The sequence below is a fragment of the Ptychodera flava genome, chromosome 15, assembly GCF_041260155.1.
Source record: "Ptychodera flava strain L36383 chromosome 15, AS_Pfla_20210202, whole genome shotgun sequence".
Lineage (NCBI taxonomy): Eukaryota > Metazoa > Hemichordata > Enteropneusta > Ptychoderidae > Ptychodera > Ptychodera flava.
This window is the reverse complement of record NC_091942.1, coordinates 17,048,141-17,070,098: the sequence shown is the minus strand read 5'-3', so window position 1 is coordinate 17,070,098 and position 21,958 is coordinate 17,048,141. Positions and strand designations below refer to the sequence as shown.

Genomic DNA, 21,958 nt, shown 5'->3' with positions numbered 1-21,958 from the left:
TCATTGTCCCTTTTTTGGTAAAAAAGCCTTTTTTCTCTGAAACCGCAAGTCCAAATTCCAATTCATTTGAAATGTGGTATCACAGTTCATAGGGGTGATCTCAGTCTGATTTGTCAAATTGTTGTGAAATTACAGCTACCCACTTAGGCCAGTACATTCTCACTGATTTTGCTTTGTTCTCGGGAAGGCTATTCGCAACCTTTCCTGTGCAGGTTGACAGTGTAGATACTGTATTGGATGATGTCTCCTTGTCTGAATCCAGTGTAGTTATCATCCGGTTATTACAATTTGTCATCCCAATACTCCGTTCAGAATTAAGGTATGTATAAATGTTTAATTTGATTGTGTTAATTAATGAGTACAATGAAATGAAGGTAAAGTGATATCTTTCAAAAACTCGCATGATTTTGTTAGATCAAATTTTTTGGAATAACACATGTTTGTTAAAAGGTATAATTTTATGTCATTGTTGTGTATAAATAGTAGTGACAACTACAGCGACACATAAATAATATTTCTATCTCACTGGAGTTTCATCATGTAATTAAACAACTAACAGTTATGTGTATAAAAACACCATGTAGGGTTAATTAAATGTGTATATGTAGGCCTGGTGTGATGTTCAGTACTGTATGGTCACACTGTTTATCAGTTGCTCATCTCAGGCCCCAAGCCAAAAGTCTTATTCATTTAAAACTTGCTATGGAGGTATCTAAAGATAATGTCAGTCAGATAAGAGGAAATGTTGTTGAAATTTGTATAATTGTAATTTTTGCTCAATTTTCCCTGTTTTTTGTAAAAAAGCCTTTTTTCTCTGAAACCGCAAGTCCAAATTCCAATTCATTTGAAATGTGGTATCACAGTTCATAGGGGTGATCTCAGTCTGATTTGTCAACATTGTTGTGAAATTTACATAATTGTGTTTTTGAGGCAATTTTTTGCCACTTTTGGTCAAAAAATTGTTTTCCCTTAAACCACAAGTCCAGTTCATTTGAAGCTAGGTATAGAGGTTCCCAGGTGTGATATCAGTCAGATTGCCTGAAATTATGGTGAAATGGTTTTTCTTGATTTTGGTAAAAAGTCTTTTTCTCTGAAAGTGCAAGTCCAATTCATTTAAAACTTGGTAATGTGGACCTAGGGGTGATCTCAGTAGGATTTGTCAAAATTGTAGTGAAATTTATATAAAATTATAAAGTTACACAATAACATAATGGCAAATGTACATAATTTTCATGAATTTTCATTCAAGATCTTGTTTGCTATTCGCATCTTACATTTCTAATTCATAACACTCGTGAAAAAATGTTCAAAACAAATGTGGGAACAGTGTCCATGACGCTATTTTTTAAAAATACACTTTAAAATTACTCTAAAGCTTCAGCTTTCGATGCAAAAAATTTCACCAGCAAGTTGAAAGATTGTGTTCTATCTGAACTCGCGGCTTGCAGCATTGCCCTTGTTATCTGAACACCAAAGTTAGTAATTACTTAGCAACTTGGCAGAGCATTCAGCTTTATACCAAGACATTTGCCAAAACAAAGTCTAGTGTGTGGGTGTGGGAAGTCTGATACAACTCAGTAGGCAGCCCCTCTGAGTAAAACTGATCTATTTATGTTGGTCAAACCATTTTGACTGGCAATATTACAAATGTAAATGGAAGAATTTTTGAAGGGGGAAGTAAATACTGTGAGTAAAACAATAATTTGTGGTTACTTTGAGAATACATCATTCAATGCTCAACTGTGTTTGGACTGTGTAAGTGGTAAATGGTTTATAGCAACAGCCGCTTATCAGTTGACTCAGTAGGGCTACCTGCTGAGTTGTCTAAAACTCTGAAGCAGTAAAACAGACTTTGGTTTAGGGAACTCTGCTGCATATTGCTAAGTGCTCAGCCAAGTTTCAGGGTATTTTGGTGTTCAGATTCAACTGTAACAATTTAAAATTCAAAAGCTACCTAATCTCTGCTAACATTGTAGCACTTTTGACTTGGTTTCTAGTGAGGATTATCGGGATTTTGAACAGCTAATACCTTTCATATAATACCTTTTTTGTTGATGAGAGCATCACACTGCATGCCCTTGGCGGTATATTTTTTTCTGTACGTAGCATAAACCAGTTTCTTGTTCTGCTCCCTGAAGCAGACTTGAAGGCATATTAGTCTTCAAGCCCAAGCAATGCCAACTTTTTGCTATTTTCTCAGTATTTTTCTTACATGTCTCAACTCCATTTCTTGTTCTACTATTGATACCTTACAAAAGCTTCAATCATAAGTTTCTTAAGAAAGCCTGTACATGAGTAATGGCCACTATTATTATTGACAAATGAATTTTAGTCTATAGACTTTAATTCATTTTAGATCTTGTAATGTCATGCGTCCGTCCGTTCACACAGATATCTCAGACATGCCATGGTCAATTTCTTTCAAACTTTGCACAAGGATATTACCCTACCCCATACAGATGCACGTCAATTAATTTGTTTCACAATGGAATTAAATTTGGCCGTGTTAGAGGACTCTTTAGTTTCACTCTCCATAGACTTCCATTTATCAGGCAGTTCTCCATAGACTCCTATGTATAAGACAGTTCTCCGTAGACTTCCTTGTATAAGGGCCACAAAAAATAAAAATTTACTTTCTCATCGTATTCATATTGGAAAAATGATGCAGTGACACAGTTTTATTACCTCAATTTTTAGAGCAAATAAGGCTAGAGTGCTAATTTTTGGTACACATTGCGAAGCATGGTGTCAAAACATTTCGCCACCATGTCAACTGAGGTCAAAGGTCATTGGCCTTAAATATCACACAAATGTGAATTAGCAGATAACTTAAAGGGCCAGATAGTTCATATTTGGTAGGTACAGCACCTAATGGTTAACTATCTCATACCTTATTAAAGGGACATTATTTGCATCTTTGACCTCATATTGTTGCAAACAAGCAGTAGCCGACCACAGACAACTTCCATCCCATTTGCGTACACCTTTAAAAAAACCTTGGGTCTGAGGTTTATGGAGGTTACTGTTAACCTCAGAGTTGGCAGGTTGACCTGCGATCAGTAACCACACTGCAAACTGCTATCTGGGCCACTGTAAGCATCCGCCTTTTAAAAAAAATAAACCACACGAAGTGAAAGTCAAAAGTGCAGTATTGCAGTTTCGGGATTCCCTATTACTAATCCAGTTTGCTCAGTTACATTTTGACGGTCAGTTTTTGATGGAGATCTTGACGGCCAATCCTGCTCTTAGATACACCATTCTTTACTGCTACAGAGCACATTTCAGAATGGGCATTTCAAATGCCTACCAGTACCAGCTGACAACGACAAGGTCTATAATTGCGGATCTTTTTCATCTCGTTTGTTCCTCCATATGCATATGTAGACTTGCCCAAAGCCTTTGTGCATAGAAATGTGAAAACAGAGTAAAATGACGGGATATTTAACTTCAGTAGACAGTCATGTTATTGTCGAGGTGATTGCGAAATTGAGCAATGTACCGGTACTTTGGCGACTGACACTTACATTATGTACCGGTACATTGTTGGGTGAAAGCTAACTCTGCGTGGCAGGGCTGTGCCAAACCGCTGGCAGCACCTCGGTTGCGGCGTGCAGTTTTCTCCACCAAAAAAAACCCATTTTAATCCAAAACTTGCATTGAGTTTTGTTTTCAAGCACACCCACCTCGCCTGGGTGCACGATTAGCCCTGCGTACAGGTCTGTGTGTTCCCAGCGTTATAGGGCGTGGAGGCCGTACGGAGGGCTTTACTCATGTAGGTACATGATGTGCTCAGCTGCGCTTCTTACGTAAAGTCCACTTTTGGGAGTGGGTCGGAGGCACAGAGGCCGTAAGCGAATGGGTCTAGGCAACTGTAACTGTGATGTACTCACTTTTGGTTCGAAATGCGATTCAACTGATACAAATAATTACACGATGCACAGAGAATAACAACTTTCAAACAGATCTTGTGTGTCGAGAGGTGACTCCAATCGCGAGCAGTATCAATGACAGTACTCGCCCGGCGCGGTGTCACAATGTCACCGATGCTACACACCGTGCAGTGTTCAGTCCGAGTGTGATGTTTCCAGGTTCAACAAGTGATCATGTCGTGTTTGTAAAACGAACCAACGTATTGACAAGAAAATGTCCTAAAAATCTTAAAAATTGACGAAGTTTTGCTAATGATCAAATGCACAGGAAATGCATTACATTGTACCTGTTTCACTATTACCACAGCAATCTGACATCGATCGTTTTAGTTTTACCATTGACCCAATTGCGTCTATGGTTTCATTTGTTCCACAGTCCGTGTCATCGATACTAAAATGAAACTTAAAAGCAAATGCCCTGCTTAGTTTCACTATTTGACAGTAGTTTGTGATACGTGCATTTGTTTATGCACCGTGTGCTCCTCGATATCCATTGTGCTGAAGTTAGTATGTAGGTCACAGGCCTTTTATGTTCCAGCTGTACTTTGATGGTTGACGTATGCGTAGTAATATTGGTTATGTGCAGGGGTTCAATCATGGCGGTTGGTTCAAATCGTGCTGACACCCTTACCAACATTGAACCTTGCCGTAAAGAGCAGAAGATGTGGTTTTACATATCCTTGAAGCCATCCATAGTCACAATTTAGGTCTTCCATTGATTTGACAGTTGATTTCAGTCATCGAAAAAATGAAAAAAAAGTCAAAAGATACAAATAATGTCCCTTTAATTATTATGCATATATCTAATTCTAGGCTAACCAATAAGGCTACAGTGCTTATTTTTGGTACACAGTGCGAAGCACGGGATCAAACCATTTCGCCGACATGTCAACTGGGGTCAAAGGTCAATGACCCTAAATATCACAAAAATGCGAATTACTAGGTAACTTAAAGATATACTGTCACCTGTTCCAATTGTGCAATAGTTACTATGCAAAGAGAAAATCTAACCAACCACAGAGTTTAAGCGGGTGGCCACTTTTTAAAAACAGCGCCCTCACATGGGCATTTTGAATACCAAGGAATGCCCTGACCATACATGGGGATATTTAGATTACAGGTGGTTGTATACCTTTAAAGGGCTAGATGGTTAATATTCAAAGGTTACAGCACCTATTGCAAATTAACATATACCTCATAGATTATGTACATACCTAATTCTAGGCTAACCAATAAGGCTAGTGCACTAATTTTTGGTGCACATGCAGACACTCTCGAATCTGGGTCCGAAATTTGCATATTTCTAAACTATGCAAATAATATGTTAATGAGGTTTGGTCATCCGCAGGTACAATCCAAGCATTAGGGGAACGCTCCATTAACTTAGAAGTACCCGACTAACCCGAGCTTGTTATCAGAGGATTAATCTCTATGTCAACATATGCGAACAGATTACCTTTTAGTGTAAACAAAACATTAGCACTGCCTGAACTACTTTAGCATGGCCAATGCCAGTCGGCGCCTGACTTGATGATGGCTCCCTTGTCCGGCATTCTGGATTTCCGACCAGCGTTAAAAGTGCCGTCTAGCACTTGCTGTTACTTTGAGGTCATCATTTAGTTCATAAAATTGCATGAAGAGTTTACAAAAACAATGGTACTATAGAATCCCTTTCAATAAAATGCTGTTAATTAATGTACGCTGATTTTGCATATAGAAAGCTATTTTAGCTGGTTGAGGGTACGTTCACAAAGATCATTGCCCTTTGAGCTAAAGTTTTCCTGTCGCACAATATCTCTGTACGATCGAAAGGAGACAACTGAAGATTTTTTGCTTTGTATGAATGTTTATTACCCTATAAAAGAAAGTACGGTAGCGAAAATCAGCACAACAAAACAGGACTTTTACTAAAACGTACTCTTTCAATTTCAGTTCAGACTCAATGAGTGGTATTGCGGAAAGGTGCATGCAATGCAATGAAAGTCACGAGCAAACTTTGGTGTCAACGGATCCAGTCTTTGAATTATCAATGAACACTCACTTATTTTTCTGGTCAAAGAGCCAAAGGCTACTTGTCCATCGCAACAAGCCCCTCTGTTTGCAGCGTGTTCACTTTTAGCCAGATGCCGGCCAAATTGACCGGCTACTTCCGTATTTTGGCCAGCTACTTTTCAGCGATGTTTCGCTCTCTAGCCCCGAAATTCTGGTTTTGATGATAATATTTTGATATTTTGTTGTCTTGCAAGCCGGAGATAACATTTCAGAAGTGCCGATGTGGCTATATGTAGTCTAGCAATTTACGCCCACGAATAGCGGACCATTGCCGAATAAAGTCGACATTTGTTTCTCTCAAATGCGAAAGAGAAGAACGAGTCTCAAACGCGGAAGAGAAAGTCGACGCTTGAGAGCTTTGGTTTTCTGCGTAAGAGTAGGGCCTTGTCTGATGGGTTTGGTAGGTTTTTGATCAAAAGTAAAGCGACCAAACGTTACTGAGTCTCATTTTTATGTAAAACTGTGAAAGAGGCTCCCCACCTAACTATCCAACTATCTTGTGAATTTTGCGTACGGTCTCTCGCTGCTGCCTCAGCTGAACTCGGCTACATACTCGGGTATGTAAATTTGGTTTTATCCCCAAGTAATCGTCTTGTGCAGAGTTCATAGTTTGTATACATATTCATAGTGTATATCTGCATTCTGATTGGAAGTTTGAATGCTTTCTGACCTTGCCAACGAAAACGACGCAGTGTTTAATGCTGGCGTGCAGCACTGAGTAGGGGCAAATGCGGAAGTAACTTGTCTACGAGTATTTTGCTCTAGCGACTGTTTATTTGAAGATACCAGGCTATCATTCTTCACAATGATACTTGTTTTGCTATTTACTTCCTTGGTAGGAAGTATTAGTGAATTTATGTCATGAAACCCATTTTTATACCATTTGTGCACGGCAACATCGCCGAGGGAAGTGTACGCCGTACAGCATGTACTGTGTGGGTTTCACACTGTGTTGGTATACCGTACCGGACTATCGGCTCCATGCGTGAATACGTGATGACATACCTATTAGACATATGAATTTATTAAGCTTAGAAGCAGTCATTTTTCAGTCTAAATTAAAATTGTTTAAATTCAATGAGAACGCAGTTGAACTTTATGTATATACACATGTGTATCATTTGTTTTAATGATCAGCCACCTTGGTGTTAGTAGTAACATGGATGTACATCCATGGTAGTAATTGTACAGACAACAGTTTGTGAATGACAGAAAATTGATCAGGATATACATCAGTCATCGGAACTGTCTCCATCTTCTTCTTCGTCATCTTCATCTGTGTATTCTACTACTTCAACCATGTTTTCTTCAGCAAGATCATTTGATATTGATCTCATCAATTTCTTTGATTTCCAATGCTTCTGTGGTTTGCCCTTTGTTGGTTTTGTCAAAAACAATGTCATCAATTAAGCTGTCACTCTGATCTCCAGTATTGGCACAATTTAAACAATTGCATGCACCCTGGGCCACAAGCATTATTTGACTTTGTACATTTGCAAAATTTATTTTTGCACCCAGATTTTTAACATTCACCCTTTGGTATAGAATGCCATCCTTTCCTGTACTTGGGACAAATTTTCTGGTGAATCCCATATGGGTGATAACTTGTTACCATTGACAACATAGCCAGAGTTGTCATATCCACGTAAGACAATCTGGCCCTTTCTGACTGTGACCATGAATCAGAGATGAAACAAGTTCTGAGCCAATGGTATTTAAAGCTGTTGGGTTTGGAATTAGATCCTCCTCCCTCTGAATTCTAACTTGGATGGTATTTCTGATTTTTTCAAGCCACTGAATATGTAATTCCAATTCAGTGTCAAATGTTTCATCTCATTTCATGGCTTTAAACTGGTCATATGGGCTGTCATGTTGTGATTCAAACTCACTGTGATGTTTCTGGTAGTAAATAGTTCCAATTAAAAGAAAGAGAGATACCCCGCTGTCGTGTTAACCATGGTACCATGGTTTTTCATCGACAACCATGGTTAACCATGGTTGTCGATGATGTGACAATGGTGATTGACAATGGTCTGTAAAACTTGAGAAACCATTGCCAAATGGACCATGGTGACCATGGTCATGGCATGACCATTGCCAAAATTGACCATGGTGACCATGTTTGACCATGTTCACAGCTAAATTGTGTGCCACCATTGCCAAAATAGACCATGTTGACCATGTTTGACCATGTTCACAGCTAATTTTGTGCCACCCATTGCCAAAATTGACCATGGTAATCTGCTATGACCATGGTCATAGCAGATTTTTAAAATTTCTGTGAGTGATAACTTGACAATGGTGACCATGCTCGACCATGCTCAGGGCAGAATTATGACAACGGTGACCATGTTTCATCATTGTCATGATAACTGTATTATAGTCATTATAAAGTTTAATCATTGTAATAACAACCTTCTGTGACCCTTAGACTAAGGTTACCATGATGTTACCGGAATTTTCCATATTCATCATATTTGTTGTTTGACATAGCTTTTTCAACAAAATTTTTATACATTAGACACTTTATAGCTAAAGTTATACATGGATGATAAGATTACCAGAGAAAAAATTGCTTCATAATGACACCATTTCTTGGAGAACTTAATAGATGTTCAGTATTGTAATTAACAATTTATTTGCTTCAAATCCATAGGATAAGCGAAATTTTCCAGAAAAGAAGCCACTTGTGACTAAAGGCAGAAGATGTAATGTGAAAGTTCGTCAACTACACTGACGTTACTTTTATTAGTATTAATTGAATTGTTAGCTATTACTGTAAGGCTGATTTGCAATGAAGAGTATCACAATATTACTTAAAAACCCCATGACCAGAGAAATTTGGTAGCCTTGTGACATATGTCATATTATTTACATTAATGAAGAACAGTTTTTCACTCATTTCCTCAACTGGAAATACAAGAGTGTCTATGGTATGATCAACCTTTATGATATGATGGCCTACATCACTCAATATAAAGCAGTCTGGATTAATTTCCAAGCTTTGTCCAATTGCATAAACCATGTTGGTGTCACTATTTAACAGGAAATATTCTATGCTGGCTATGTCACCATTTGTTTTGAGGATAATATGGTTTGTACGCCTTTTCATTCTACTGTAATCTTTACAATAGAATTTCTGAGATCCTAGCTGTACTCTATGGACCTTCTTTAAGACTGTGATAGAAGAAGCATTTGTTTTTGTCAAAATAAACTGCAGTTTTGGGTCATTTTGTAGGAATTTTGAATTGAGTATTCCACCAGCAACTAAACAGTTTTCAGCATTTTTCAGAGATTTCCAAGCCTTGCCCTTATTCTGCAGGGTCCTGAAAAAAGACTGCGCTTGTAAATTTGACCAATTACCACAGTCAACTGCATTGATTTGGGCTTGTGCATCCTTTTTTACCAACAGTTGTCTTGTTACATCTCCTGATCCATGAACAGACTGGAGTAAACTAGCATTCCAATCCTCAAAACCAAAACAACTCCATCCGAAGAGAGGACCCCACTGACGTACATAATAAACAAGGTGATATCCGATGTTATGCACATTTAAGCCACATGATCCACGACCATAAAGATTTTCAAAATCTCTATAGAAAACATCAAGATGTTTTTCAGCAAGATGTAAATCATCTAAACTCATATTATCTCGCAAAAGAATATGGATAGCTTCAGAAAGACAAGCAAAGTGTTTGAGATACTGTTGTGGTAGAATGCCATTCAAACATGGCAGGCTATAAAATAAAAGCCACGATTGAAGTTCGGTGGCTTTAAAATGGTTGTAGTGTTTTTCTAGATCTCTCGGAAGTCTTTCAATATAGTCGGGGGGTTGAATATGCTGAAGTCTCTTTGATATTTCTTTAATGCGTTTTCCTACGAAAAATGGCTGTTTAGATTGTGTTGCGGAAAACCATTTATACATGAGGTTTTTAGTGACACCAAGCAAGACACCATGCATGTAATCAGGGACTAATCCAGTTACAAGATCCAATTCTGGATACAAGGCTAAACCATTTTGTCCACATATTCCATCAACTCTGTTGGACCGAGTTGCTACAGCTGCTGCACAAATCAGCCCTTCCGTTGTACGCATGTCTTCCCTTTGACCTGGTGGACGATATGGATAGCATCGAGCATGTCCTTTCCTTGCTTTACAACGAGACCTTTTTCCTTACAGGTTATGCATCCAGATTCTCCATTATGCATGGTCATGTTCATCACATACGCTTTTGCTTGTAGGTCCATAGAACCGAGAATAATGGCAACCTTAACATTCTTTTGGCCCTTTCATCATGTGGATCAACCACTAGTCCATTTTATATAAGTTTCTATTTCCACACCAATGGCATTCATGTACTCTCTGAAAGGTGGCGCATTTTTTCCCTGCCAAATACCAGCCAATATCATATTATCACGAGAAAACCTGTGTCCTGGGGGTAGTTCATTTATCGCAAGAAAAACTGGCCACAGCTTCACACCTGTGGATGTATACAGCGGCACCCCATCAGTGTTGAAAATGGTGCTTATATTATTTTCTCCAAACAAAAATTGACCAGGTTGTGAAAGTTTGCGATAGAACTCTCCATCTGTAATGTCAGCTATTTTGTTTTGTTGCTGATTACTTCTTGTATGAAGTTTAGACTTTTCAATCAGGCTCCACACACCTTTTCTTTCCAATATGTTCTTTAACTGAGCACCAATATCAGCTATAATAAAGTAACATCTTGGTTGACGATTTGCTTTCATTTGGCTAGAATATGGGCCTTTGTAACGCAGCCCTTCACAGTCATTTTCATTACACTGGAAAATATCAGGATCACTCGGATACAGATGGTTGCAAAGTACACAGTAGTGTTGAACTGTGTAGTTTGTTTTACTTGCCATTTCCCATAGGTTGTCATACTTAATGTTTTTCAAAACTGGTGATTCTGGACAAATCATGTCCAAAAGCTTCAGTAGGTCCTTGGATGCAGAACCAGACAAAGTATGGCGGAAAATATAACTGAGAATACAAGTAAGTTGTACTTCTGTGTCAGTCAGTTCAGGTGCATCACATGTCAATGATTCATCTCCAGAACTGTCATTTGAATCTTCAGTATCATCATCAGATTCTGTCTCAATGTCACTCCAGGAATTGTCAGATGAAATATCAGATGATGCACATGTACTGTCAGTGGGCTCATCATTAGATAACAGAAAATTTTCATGAATGTCAGAAGCAGTAGTGTGGTCTTCTGTGATACAATTTACCTGCAAAGATTGCTCAGTATCATCAGAGGTAGTATCCATTTCATTGTTTGCACATGTGCTTAAAATAGGGCTGCCAACATTATCTATTTCATGTTCATTTCTCACCATTTCACCATCAAAGAGTGGGCCAACACGTTGTTCACAGCTTCCGTGAGGATGTTTATCTGAATTTTTCGCTAAGGCTGCTCGTCTTCTCATAAGGGTGCGTTTTGGAATGGGAATGGTTGGGTCTGTCAAGTACAATTTCCTCACTGGTTTTACTGGACCTGTCAAAAGGGTAAGATGATAATAGTATAGTATTGATCTTGGCCTGTTAATTTCCCACATCCCTGCTGCGAATAAAAGATATATATTATCCTAAGACTGGTTGTTATATCCATCAACTTGATAAGTGATTGCATATGTGTGCCATGGTTGGTTTCCTTGTTGCAAACAAAATGTGCTTGCCCGTGACAGCTTGAGTTAGATAAAACCTTACTTAAAATTGATAACAACATATCAAGGATATGTAAATAATATGAAATAAAGCATTAGCAATTTAAGGAGGTTGCATCAGAGCAAACCTAACATTACTTGATGTGTGTAGGGTTTTGATTGTTTCAAGGTACTTCAGTTTGTTTTGACTGAACTGCAGGAGATAAAAAAACCCTTTAGCAGACTGGCAATGAAAAAGCAAACATTCTAGTGTGAATATTGCAAAACAGACTGATTTCATTTCCTGTTGTTTTCAAGATAGAAACAGAAATGACTTACTTTTTCCATGAGCACTGACAAGATGAGACAAAATCCTTTCTCTCCGTGACAGTGTCCGCCCACAAATCTTGCACAGGTATTCCCTTTTTTGCCCTCTATCAAGTATTTCATAGCATGACTCTTGTGTTCCATTTTATCTGTAAAAAAATCATATGGAGTGAGACACAAGCATGTGAAAGTGCAAAACAAAAAATGTTCACATCATTATTGAAAGTGTTTGTCAATTATGTAAAAGGTTGCCTTGCAATTGTTCCCGAGCAAAGAAATTTTTAATAGCATACCAACAAATAAAATCAAGTTACTCAAATTTTACGGTTGAGCTTACCAATTAGTGAACTCAAGATACAATGATTATACTTGAAATTAAAAGTGAAAGATTGGTCAGCCAAAACAGTAGTAGGCCCCTACATCCAGCAAAAATTGAAAGCTATAACATAGAATTTTGCTGGTTTCCTTTTGTCAAGAAATAGAACAGGTACAGAATCATATTTAAGTGCTTGTATCTCATGAAGAGTCATCAGTTCTCACGAAAAATAAAAAAATAATACCACAAAATGTGGAAGTCTGACTGTCTCTGCTGCATATATTTTTTTCCAGTAAAAATCCAGTGGGTGACCATGTCATTCATGGCATTAATAGACTGAAGGCGAATTACACTAAAATTTTTCTTTAACAAAATTAAATAATATCCAGAATGGTCTTTTTTTTAACAATAACATTTTGAAAAAAAATTAATACAATCATTTTTTCACCCCAAAGGCACTAGTACCGCCAACGTAAAACGATATCCAGGCTGCGGACAGTTCACAACATAGCCCAAATACTCAGGCAAAGTCCGGGCTACTGCATGTACTGCAGCTATTCGGAACAAAGCATATTTTGCAATGTTTTGGAAACTCTGATGAATTGTTTTACCCAAAGTAGCGTTTAACGCGTTAGTAATTGCTACATGATAATATTTGCCCTACCATAACAACTGTCTTTTCGAATTCGGCCTGATTCAAAACAACACCGCAGATGTATACGGCATACACACGCATGAACCACTGGCGTCCGCCATTTTGATTCCGAAGCCGCGACATAAGAAAGATAAAAGCGTTTTGTCCTCGGGTAATTATTGTTTTCTCCTGACATTTTAGTATCAAGTGTGAACAATTGAAGCACCTCCGAAAAGAGAATGGCTTGGAAACGTGAATGAAACATGGCTTCGAATCGCTAACTTTAACTGGGAAACGCAAGTCCGCTGAGTGATAGTACATACATTGTAGGTGTCTTCCGCCCGTGCAACGTCATCGCGTATGTTGAATGCCACCTCCCCCACACAACAAGTGGAGTAGCCTTGAACTACACCCCCTACCAGTCGGACAATGCCAAACTTTCGGCTGGTAAAAGGATATTCCATGACTAATTGGGTATGCTACGATCAAGAATGATGTGCACAACTCTGAGTGCGTCTCACTACGATCAAGAATGTGCACAACTCAGAGTGCGTCTCAAAAGAAAAACGTTGCTCCCAAATTTTACCGCGCTCGTTTTTTGGAGTCTATGACTGACCTAACTTGTGTTGCCTTCTCAGTTCAATTATTTATGCATCGTCATAGCTTTCTGAAAATTCCTAAACTAGTATTCCACTGTCAGATCGCGAGGTTCATTTGACGAACAAAGTGGAAATGTTCCGACGTAAACACGTACGTAATTATAATACATAACGCTGAATACACGAGTTCCCTTGCACATAACATTCAACAAAGTCAAGGGTATAAAGTATTATGACCCATTGTTGATCGAATACTTACGGTGAGAGACTTACCTTCACAATCAAACGTCTTCGACCGCGACCAGCCAGTGTGTATCACTGCGGACAATGTGTAGCGCTGTTAGATCAGCAGAATATTTGGCCGAGCAGGCTGCCAGTAGTAGGCCTACGCGAATTCACAAACTTGTATCCTCTTCGGTTCATCAGGTAAAAACGGCACATGAATGAGGTTGTCAATCGTATTACCCATACAAAATATATGTAGGGCAGGTACTTTTAAACTTTGCACGTTTGGCACAAACCTTTCCTACAGAGAAGATATGGACAGTGTGCGGTACCGCGTAGATAACATTAATTGTTGTCTACAGGGGTGAGGCCGTTCACGTATACCTAATAAGTCAAAGGTCGCGGACCTTTCCGCCTTCGAGCGCAAGACTATAAAAGTAATTAGTAAAGAGGTCACATATCAGTTTTATTTATTATTTATTTGAAACGTAAAATAGCGATTTTAATAAGATCTGATGAAGTGTTTGATGTTTTTAATATCGCGGAAAATTTCCTCCACACTGGACTTTTATTTGAAATTCAATATGGTCATGACACAGACCGACCTAAGCTCTCTTATCCTTGAACTATTTTGTGCAACAAGTGTAGGTAACAGTAGCAAATCACAGTGATACGGCAAGATTACTGGAAGAAAAAAATTGTCCTTGCTTCGCACTTGAAATCGTGAACGTTTTGCAGTTTGTAACTGTACCCGGCGATGATGAAATATGCAACAATTTCATGGGATGAGGAAGAAGAGTGCTCTGTCGTTTCTTTAGACGACATTAAGGAACCTCGGAAACCTCACTCACAGTATTCCATCGGCGACAAGGTCGACAAGGCAAGATGTCGAGGCTTTCCTGGATTGTATTCGGGCGTTATCTTAGAGCTTGGTGGTAAGTTATAAAGAATTGTTATAAGTCGATGAAGTTTGCAGTTGTGAAGTATTAGATCAAGTTGACATCGCAGTTTTCAAGAACAGAATTCAGGTGTATGTCAAAACTGTTTTTCAAGAAAGAGTCCTGTGGTGAACTGTGCAGTTTTCACAAAGATGTTGAAATTGCTCGGACAAGTTAATGAACACGCTAGTAGTAATAGATAACGAATAATCCTAATGCCATTACATAATGTATCGACAGGTGAAAAAATTCGTTTCATCTTTCGAAAATGTTTTCCAGCTACTCTCATGGTAGTTGAGCGCAAAAATGTTACAAAAGGAAGGTGCGACCGTTATGCGGGCAGTCCTTTTCAGGGGGGGGGGGGGGGGTTAAGTGAAGTTGCTGATCTACTTCTAGCTTCAGTTTTAGGCCAAAATAAAAATATGTGCTGTTCCGATTACCCGACCTACCCCAATTTTATCCCCCCGACCCTAGACTTTTTAGAGCTTCTTAAACCCGCAAGTATAAATAATTATATGAAAAAGCGCGAAAACGCATGAAACTAATTTAGTTCGATTTTGATACTTTTTGATCTACATAAAATGTTGTTGAAACAATACCACATGTACATTTCCGTACGCTGATTTTGCATATGAAAGCCTATCAGTCAGTTGAGATTTACGTTCACAAAGTTCATTGCCCTAGCCCGATAAGGTTTCTGTGTCACATCATCTCTGCACGATCGAGAAAAGGAGACAAACTGAAGGTTTTGTGCATCATATGAATGTCCATAACACTGAAAATAATTCCGATAGCAAAATTGACACGAAAAATTGGACTTAATATTGGACTTTACTGGTACAGAAACGTGCCCAGTGCAGACTGCATAAGCATTGAAGCAAGCTGTGGTGTCAATGGGCACGGTTTTTGAATTAAGTGAACAGACACTGACTCATTTTTTCAGAGCAAATAAACCCTAAAATTAACTGTCGGTGACAACCACCTTTCTGTTTGTTATTTTCCCTGTTCTAAAATGACTGAAAAAAGCAACTGGAGCAAATATGACATCGAGAAAAACTCAACTCCGCATTCAAGTCAAAACAAGGGATCTGACCCTCTAAGTTGTTCGTTTTAGCTCTACTGAGTCTGCGCACAAAACTACAAGACCAGCTAGGTCACTACAAAAACACAGCTCACTGGTTTGCAAAGGGCAATGTTGATCCATACTTACAGTGGTGAGGGATAATATACGCACAGTAAAAACGTGACAAACAAGCACATTATTTTTTTTCAGAAGCTACAAAACAATTTTTTTATAGCTACAATAGATTTTTTTCTTGGATTGTGTAGTGCAGACAGTTCAGTAAAAAATGAAAAAATCCCTTGAAGGTACAATGGGAATGCATGGCTGGCTGTTGTTAATTTTGATGTGTTGAATGTACATTAAGCCCTATGAAAGCAAACTTACAGAATATGTGCAAACAAACATATAGAATATTTAAGCATGAGGGAATATGCTACAATTTTAGGGATATTAAAGCTTATGAATATTAATGAGCCGTCCGCCACTTTTGGAAGCCCTATACATTCACAACAGTGACACCCAAATTTGTTGACTTTTGAAAAAATCTTATAGAGGATGGTGTTTGGAGCCAGCAGCTTGGATTGTGTAAGCAAGTGATATATGGCTTGTAGTATGTATATCACAAGTGACATCACTGCAACATTAAAACTTACATAAGATGTCCTTAAATGTTTCAGTTAAATCCCCCCAAAATTTTTAAATCCCCCTGAAAAATTCCAGGAGCGGGGAGCAATCCCCCTTTGTATAGTATCCTAGATGAAACACTGCATTGATGACAGTAAATATTGTGTTGTGTCAGTTCTTACAAGTCAGACTTACCTGTGGATAAACAGTTCACTTTCCTGTCAAAGAATTGTAATTGGCAGTCTAATAAACCACACACTTCAATTCTAATGATGAATATTTTACTTTAATGAATTGGTATTCAATTTGAGTGCATTTCATGAGGAAATTGTTCACTGGTAGTTTGTTTGAAAGCATACAAAATGCACATTGAGAAATAAAAAAAAAATGAAAAAAAAAATTTCCCTACCTACTACCCTATTTTTGAAAACCATGTAATCGGAACAGCACAATTTTTTTTTTGGCCTTATCATCTGTTTGAGAAGAATAATAATCATGCTGTGTATTAATATTAACTTACACGCTTGTTCGTAACAAACCTGGGGCAGCTGCCTTCGTCAATCGCAATACCAAATATGCAAGCTTGAAATCCCCACCCACAGGTGTAGAGGGCAATACAATGTCCCTGGGGATGATGGTGGGCTTTCCTATTCATATGTACAGTGCTTGTCATTTGAGTTTGAGGCTTGTATGGATGTAATTTTTTATTGGAAATACTGAGGCTAGTCTTTATGGAAATGACAAAAACTACATGTGTATTGAACCGGAGTGTTGCTGAAGGATTGCTTTTTAGTTGTCACGGATGGCTTATTAGTTTTACCTGCTTCTCATTAACTCAAGGTCAACATCCAGTAACATTCACTGTCGCCCATTGCAAATTAGTTTGTAGGGGGAGTTGATGAACTGGTTTTGCAAAAAAACATGCAAATGTCCCCGTCGTGAATCCTACTGTTGCTGCCGATTGAAACTCCCTTTGTACATATGATCCACAAAACCAGTTGCTGTATCACCACCAATTTCGTTGTTTTCCGGGAACTATCAATAGACGGTGATTACTTTTGGTTGCCTTTCGACGGACAGAAGTTGTTCTCCCCAGAGTATTGCGTGTTCTTTCGATGGATTACTCAAGGCAATATATGAAGGTATGACAATGAACCATTGGTTTATTAATTCTGTTCAGATGACATTCATGACTGCTAGTGTGTAATATTATGCACCACTAATTGGCATACAATGGCACTGTGCAGCACTTTGTTTGCAAAAAAAAAAAAATGAACACATGTCATGCATCTTTGGATTTGTTGTATTTCGGTCGGGTGTTTGTGTTGATCTGTAAACCTTAGAATGTATTAAAGAAGAAATGTGTGTGTTGAATGATGAAACAAAACTTGAATGACAAGCGCTGTACATGGTGTCAAGTGTAATGTGAAATTCTTCTCTATCATGCTTTTTCACCCATGGACTATCAGAAAATGCCTGACACTAGGGATTTTCAGTAAATAGTTCACCATGTTGAAGATAACATTTAACAATGTCTATAACTTTTGTTTGCTGCAGAAGAGAGACAACAGTTGTGCAGAAACTTGGTGAAGCGCCCACATACCAGCAGTGCTTATTCTAAAAGCAGCCACCAATCACCAGAGCCACTTCTGAAAAAGGCCAGAGCAATGCTAAGCCCACGTTCAAGTAATACTAATGGCTCAAAGTGAGTTGCTTTTTTCTTATTTATAAGGAGACAATTTGTTAAATTTTATTTTTCAAGCCTTAAAATTTTTCTGATAAAAATATTAGTTCATTCATATATGTCAACTTTCACTCCTTTGTAGCTCTGTTGCAGTGGAACAAGGAGATACTGAGGAGCGAAATAACCAAGGTGTACAAGTACCAAATACTATGGCAAGCAAAAAAACTGCAGGGCAGAGTCAGCCTTTATTGTCCAGGAAAAAGGAAAGGTAAGCTTGCAAATAACCTTATCTAACACACTGACGTCTTTCTTACAGAAAAGGGATGCAGATTGTTTTTATTGGTGTGGTTTTCTGCATTACATAGTATATTATAGCTTTGTCAATACCAGGTAATTTTGTGATGTCATTACTCAGATTATTACTGATAATGTATCTAATTATCCAGCATTATGACCTCAGATGTTTTCTACGTCTCCAACTTCCCTGGCATTGGCATTGCCATAACTAATAGCAATAATGTACCTCCCTCTGGCCGGTGACATTTGACTCAAGTAAACTTTGTGCTTGTACTTCCCTTCGCCTTGTGCATTATGTTGTACAATGTTTTCTTTTGTCAGCTATGGTACTGCAGAGGTATAGCATTGTGCTCATGAAATGTTGGAACATTTATAAATGCCAGCTTTCTCTCTGTCTATGTAGCTCTACTGCTGTGCCACAAGCTGATACTCGGGACGAAAATAACCAAAGTGTACCAAATGATACTCCAGGGGAAAAAACTGCAGGGCAGAAACAGTCTTTTCATCCAGTCTAAATAACAGGTAAGTTTACAATTATCTTATCTAAGATTTATATGACCGCGCATTAACATACTTTCTGGAACTAGATTGTATTTAGCTAATCTTCTGAATTTTTCACAAGTGGATAAACGTTCACTCACTCATAGCGCATCAGACTGTGTTTTACCTTCTATTTCCTCGTTACTTTCTTACAGTATTGACCTAATGGAATTATCAAGTGATGAGTCCATCAATCAGGAAGATGCTATCGACAACACAAGCCTGCCTGGAACATACAGGTAAAGTTTCATAAAATGTGACTGTCAGACTTCCTATCATAAATAAATTCAATCACAAAGAAAACCAATTTACTTTGCCACAATCTGCTTTTCCGTCTTTGCCTTGGTTACACTAAAAACTGTTTTCTATCAATAGGACTCTTGGGTCAAATATCAGCTTCTATATGATAGCTTTGTCAATACAAGTAAATTTTGTCATTCTTACCCTCAGATTATTTCTGACGTTTTTCTTTCCAACGTTGCAGTCCTAGTTGTTTTCTGACTTCTACAATTCACTGACATTGCCAAAACTATAAAATAACAGCAATAATGCTGGCAGGGGTACATTATTGCCTTATTATAAGGCCTGTAAAAAATATAGTGTGCTCCCAAAGTTTCATCACATAGTCTATGTTTCCTGAAAACAGCTAATGATTTTCAATGAAACTGATTAGATTGATGTTAATAAGGTATACTTCAGGCCTAGGTAAGAAATATTAGCAAGCGTACGGTCCATATCGTCAGGATGGAATTCTAGATAGCTAAGCTACGAAGTCCCACCTATGAGATGTAAAACACAGATAGTTGATGACAAAAGCTAGGTTGTCAAGACGCAATTTTGACGATTTTTCCCGTCATACATGGCGTTTCAACATGGCGGCCTAGGATAACGTCGATGCGAAGGCAGCAGTCGTGGTAAGTTTTTACCATTATTTTATGTTTTGAAGTGAGAAATCGTGAAAAAATGTATCGCCTTCCGGGTCAAATATCATGGAAAATGCCCTCGTGAAGTATTTTTGTCGAACGTTTGGTATTTTTAGAGAAGATAGATGTTAATTGCGGACTGCTGTGGGTCTACCAGCAGATCTGTGCGATTTTGCAAATACTAATAGGAAATAGAGCAAACTTTGCATGAGTACCATTTAATAAGGTAGACCCTGCACATTCGGTAATCTCAAAGATCAGATGGTAGAAGTCGCATGTTGTATACGACCAAGTCAACGAGACTAATGAGTTGGTATAAAGCCTTGTACCATACCGTGTACCATACTTGTACTGATACGCACGTGGTTTTCTATGGATATCGCACAGATCTGCTTAGCAGACCCACAGCAGTCCGCAATTAACATCTATCTTCTCTAAAATACCAAACGTTCGACAAAAATACTTCACGAGGGCATTTTCCATGATATTTGACCCGGAAGGCGATACATTTTTTCACGATTTCTCACTTCAAAAACTAAAAATAACAGTAAAAACTTACCACGACTGCTGCCTTCGCATCGACGTTATCCTTGGCCGCCATGTTGATACGCCATGTATGACGGGAAAAATCGTCAAAATTGCGTCTTGACAACCTAGCTTTTGTCATCAACTATCTGTGTTTTACATCTCATAGGTGGGACTTCATAGCTTAGCTATCTAGAATTCCATCCTGACGATATGGACCGTACGCTTTGCTAATATTTCTTACCTAGGCCTGTACTTGCCACATAAATAAACAAAACTATAGCAATATTTCAATGTTCAATCAAAGATTTTGTAATACATGTTTTCTTGTGATATTTACTTTCAGGGATGTGGAGCACAAAGATTGTGTATCAAAGGCAGAGTTTGACGAGAAGATGCAGATGATAGAGAGTGAGTTAATGAAGATTAAGAAAAGGATGAGAAAGGGCCATCTTTGCCAACAAGTCCCGGAGACAGTGCAAGTGAAGAGGAAATCACCCTTTACAATGGCCACTCTAAAGCCAGACTCATGGATATAGGCGAACACTCTTCCTCTCTTTTGATCGTGTATTCAAATTGATGACCATGTTGTTTACGGATGATGAGATACTAAAGCACTCTGTATCAGGTAAAGCCCCTAACAGCAAAACAGGAGCAAAGCCAAAATTTGATCCGTCAAGGTATGGTATGCTCTTGCATGTAGTCCAAAAGACATCTCCAAAGCCAGTGTCACTCTCTGAAATTACCCATCGAATTCATGCAGTTCAAAAAAAAATTTCTAAACGGTTCGTCGAGAAAGGCAAACAGGCTTTGTAAATTCATAGAAAGTGTTGTTTTTGTTGCTATTGTATCTGTATGATTAACATGATCTGCAATAAAAAGTTATAATTCATAGTTGATGATGATGATGTCTGTGTTGTGTTTTAAAAAATACAAGGAATTATCTGTCCATGAAACATTCTCTTTAGAGATACTGTTGATCGTTCAACATGCAACTGCAAAAGGTGTAAACTAGAGCTATTTTGATGAGATTTAAGGAGTGATATACAGAAGAATACCGGTATGTTACAAAGAGCTAAAAATTAACCTGACAATTTTAAAGGTGACAGCTATTTAAAGGCTTCGGTGCTTACAAATGAAATTAATTTAACTGAAAACCATCAGGTATGTAACTGCCCAGCCATGCTTAAAATGGTCGAACATCCCTGTTTTGAAGGATTTTTAGGATTTTTCTGGCCATGTTTGGCCATGGTTAACCATGGTTGTAACCATATCAAATCATGTTTGACCATGGTCACCACCCAGCTGAGAACATGATTGACCATGGTCTATCATGGTCGTGTCCCCTTTCTGATCCGTTTTCGACCATGTTTGATCATGGTCTACCATGATCATGCCCACTTTCTAATCTTCAACCATGTTTGACAATGTTCTAACAGATCATGCTGCTGCTTTCAACCATGTTTGACCATGGTCTAACATGATCATGCCCTACCTTAGGCCTGTCTTTAACCATGGTTGACCATGGTCTAACATTGCCAATATCAACCATGGTCATCATGTTTTAGCTTGACCATGGTCACAGACGTGACCAATGTTTGACCATGGTCTGGCC

General features: G+C 38.3%; 2 protein-coding genes and 1 long non-coding RNA gene across 3 annotated transcripts in view; 2 read left to right on the top strand and 1 right to left on the bottom strand.

The window, feature by feature from the left end:
* Positions 1–21,958, top strand: part of LOC139151357 (uncharacterized) — an 83,580-nt gene that overhangs the window by 42,370 nt on the left and 19,252 nt on the right. The window contains exon 3 of the long non-coding RNA XR_011556409.1: positions 188–319. This is a non-coding gene — a long non-coding RNA (uncharacterized lncRNA). The remainder of the gene's footprint in view (positions 1–187; positions 320–21,958) is intronic.
* Positions 10,284–13,595, bottom strand: LOC139152206 (uncharacterized). The gene is made up of 3 exons (XM_070725348.1): positions 12,956–13,595; positions 11,988–12,124; positions 10,284–11,500 (listed from the first exon to the last, which is right to left on the bottom strand). The coding sequence occupies exon 3, from the start codon at positions 11,430–11,432 to the stop codon at positions 10,284–10,286; it is 1,149 nt and encodes a 382-aa protein (XP_070581449.1). The 5' UTR covers positions 11,433–11,500; positions 11,988–12,124; positions 12,956–13,595.
* Positions 14,143–18,870, top strand: LOC139152205 (uncharacterized). Its single transcript, XM_070725347.1, has 4 exons — positions 14,143–14,684; positions 17,932–18,079; positions 18,201–18,326; positions 18,759–18,870. The coding sequence occupies exons 1-4, from the start codon at positions 14,507–14,509 to the stop codon at positions 18,868–18,870; spliced, it is 564 nt and encodes a 187-aa protein (XP_070581448.1). The 5' UTR covers positions 14,143–14,506.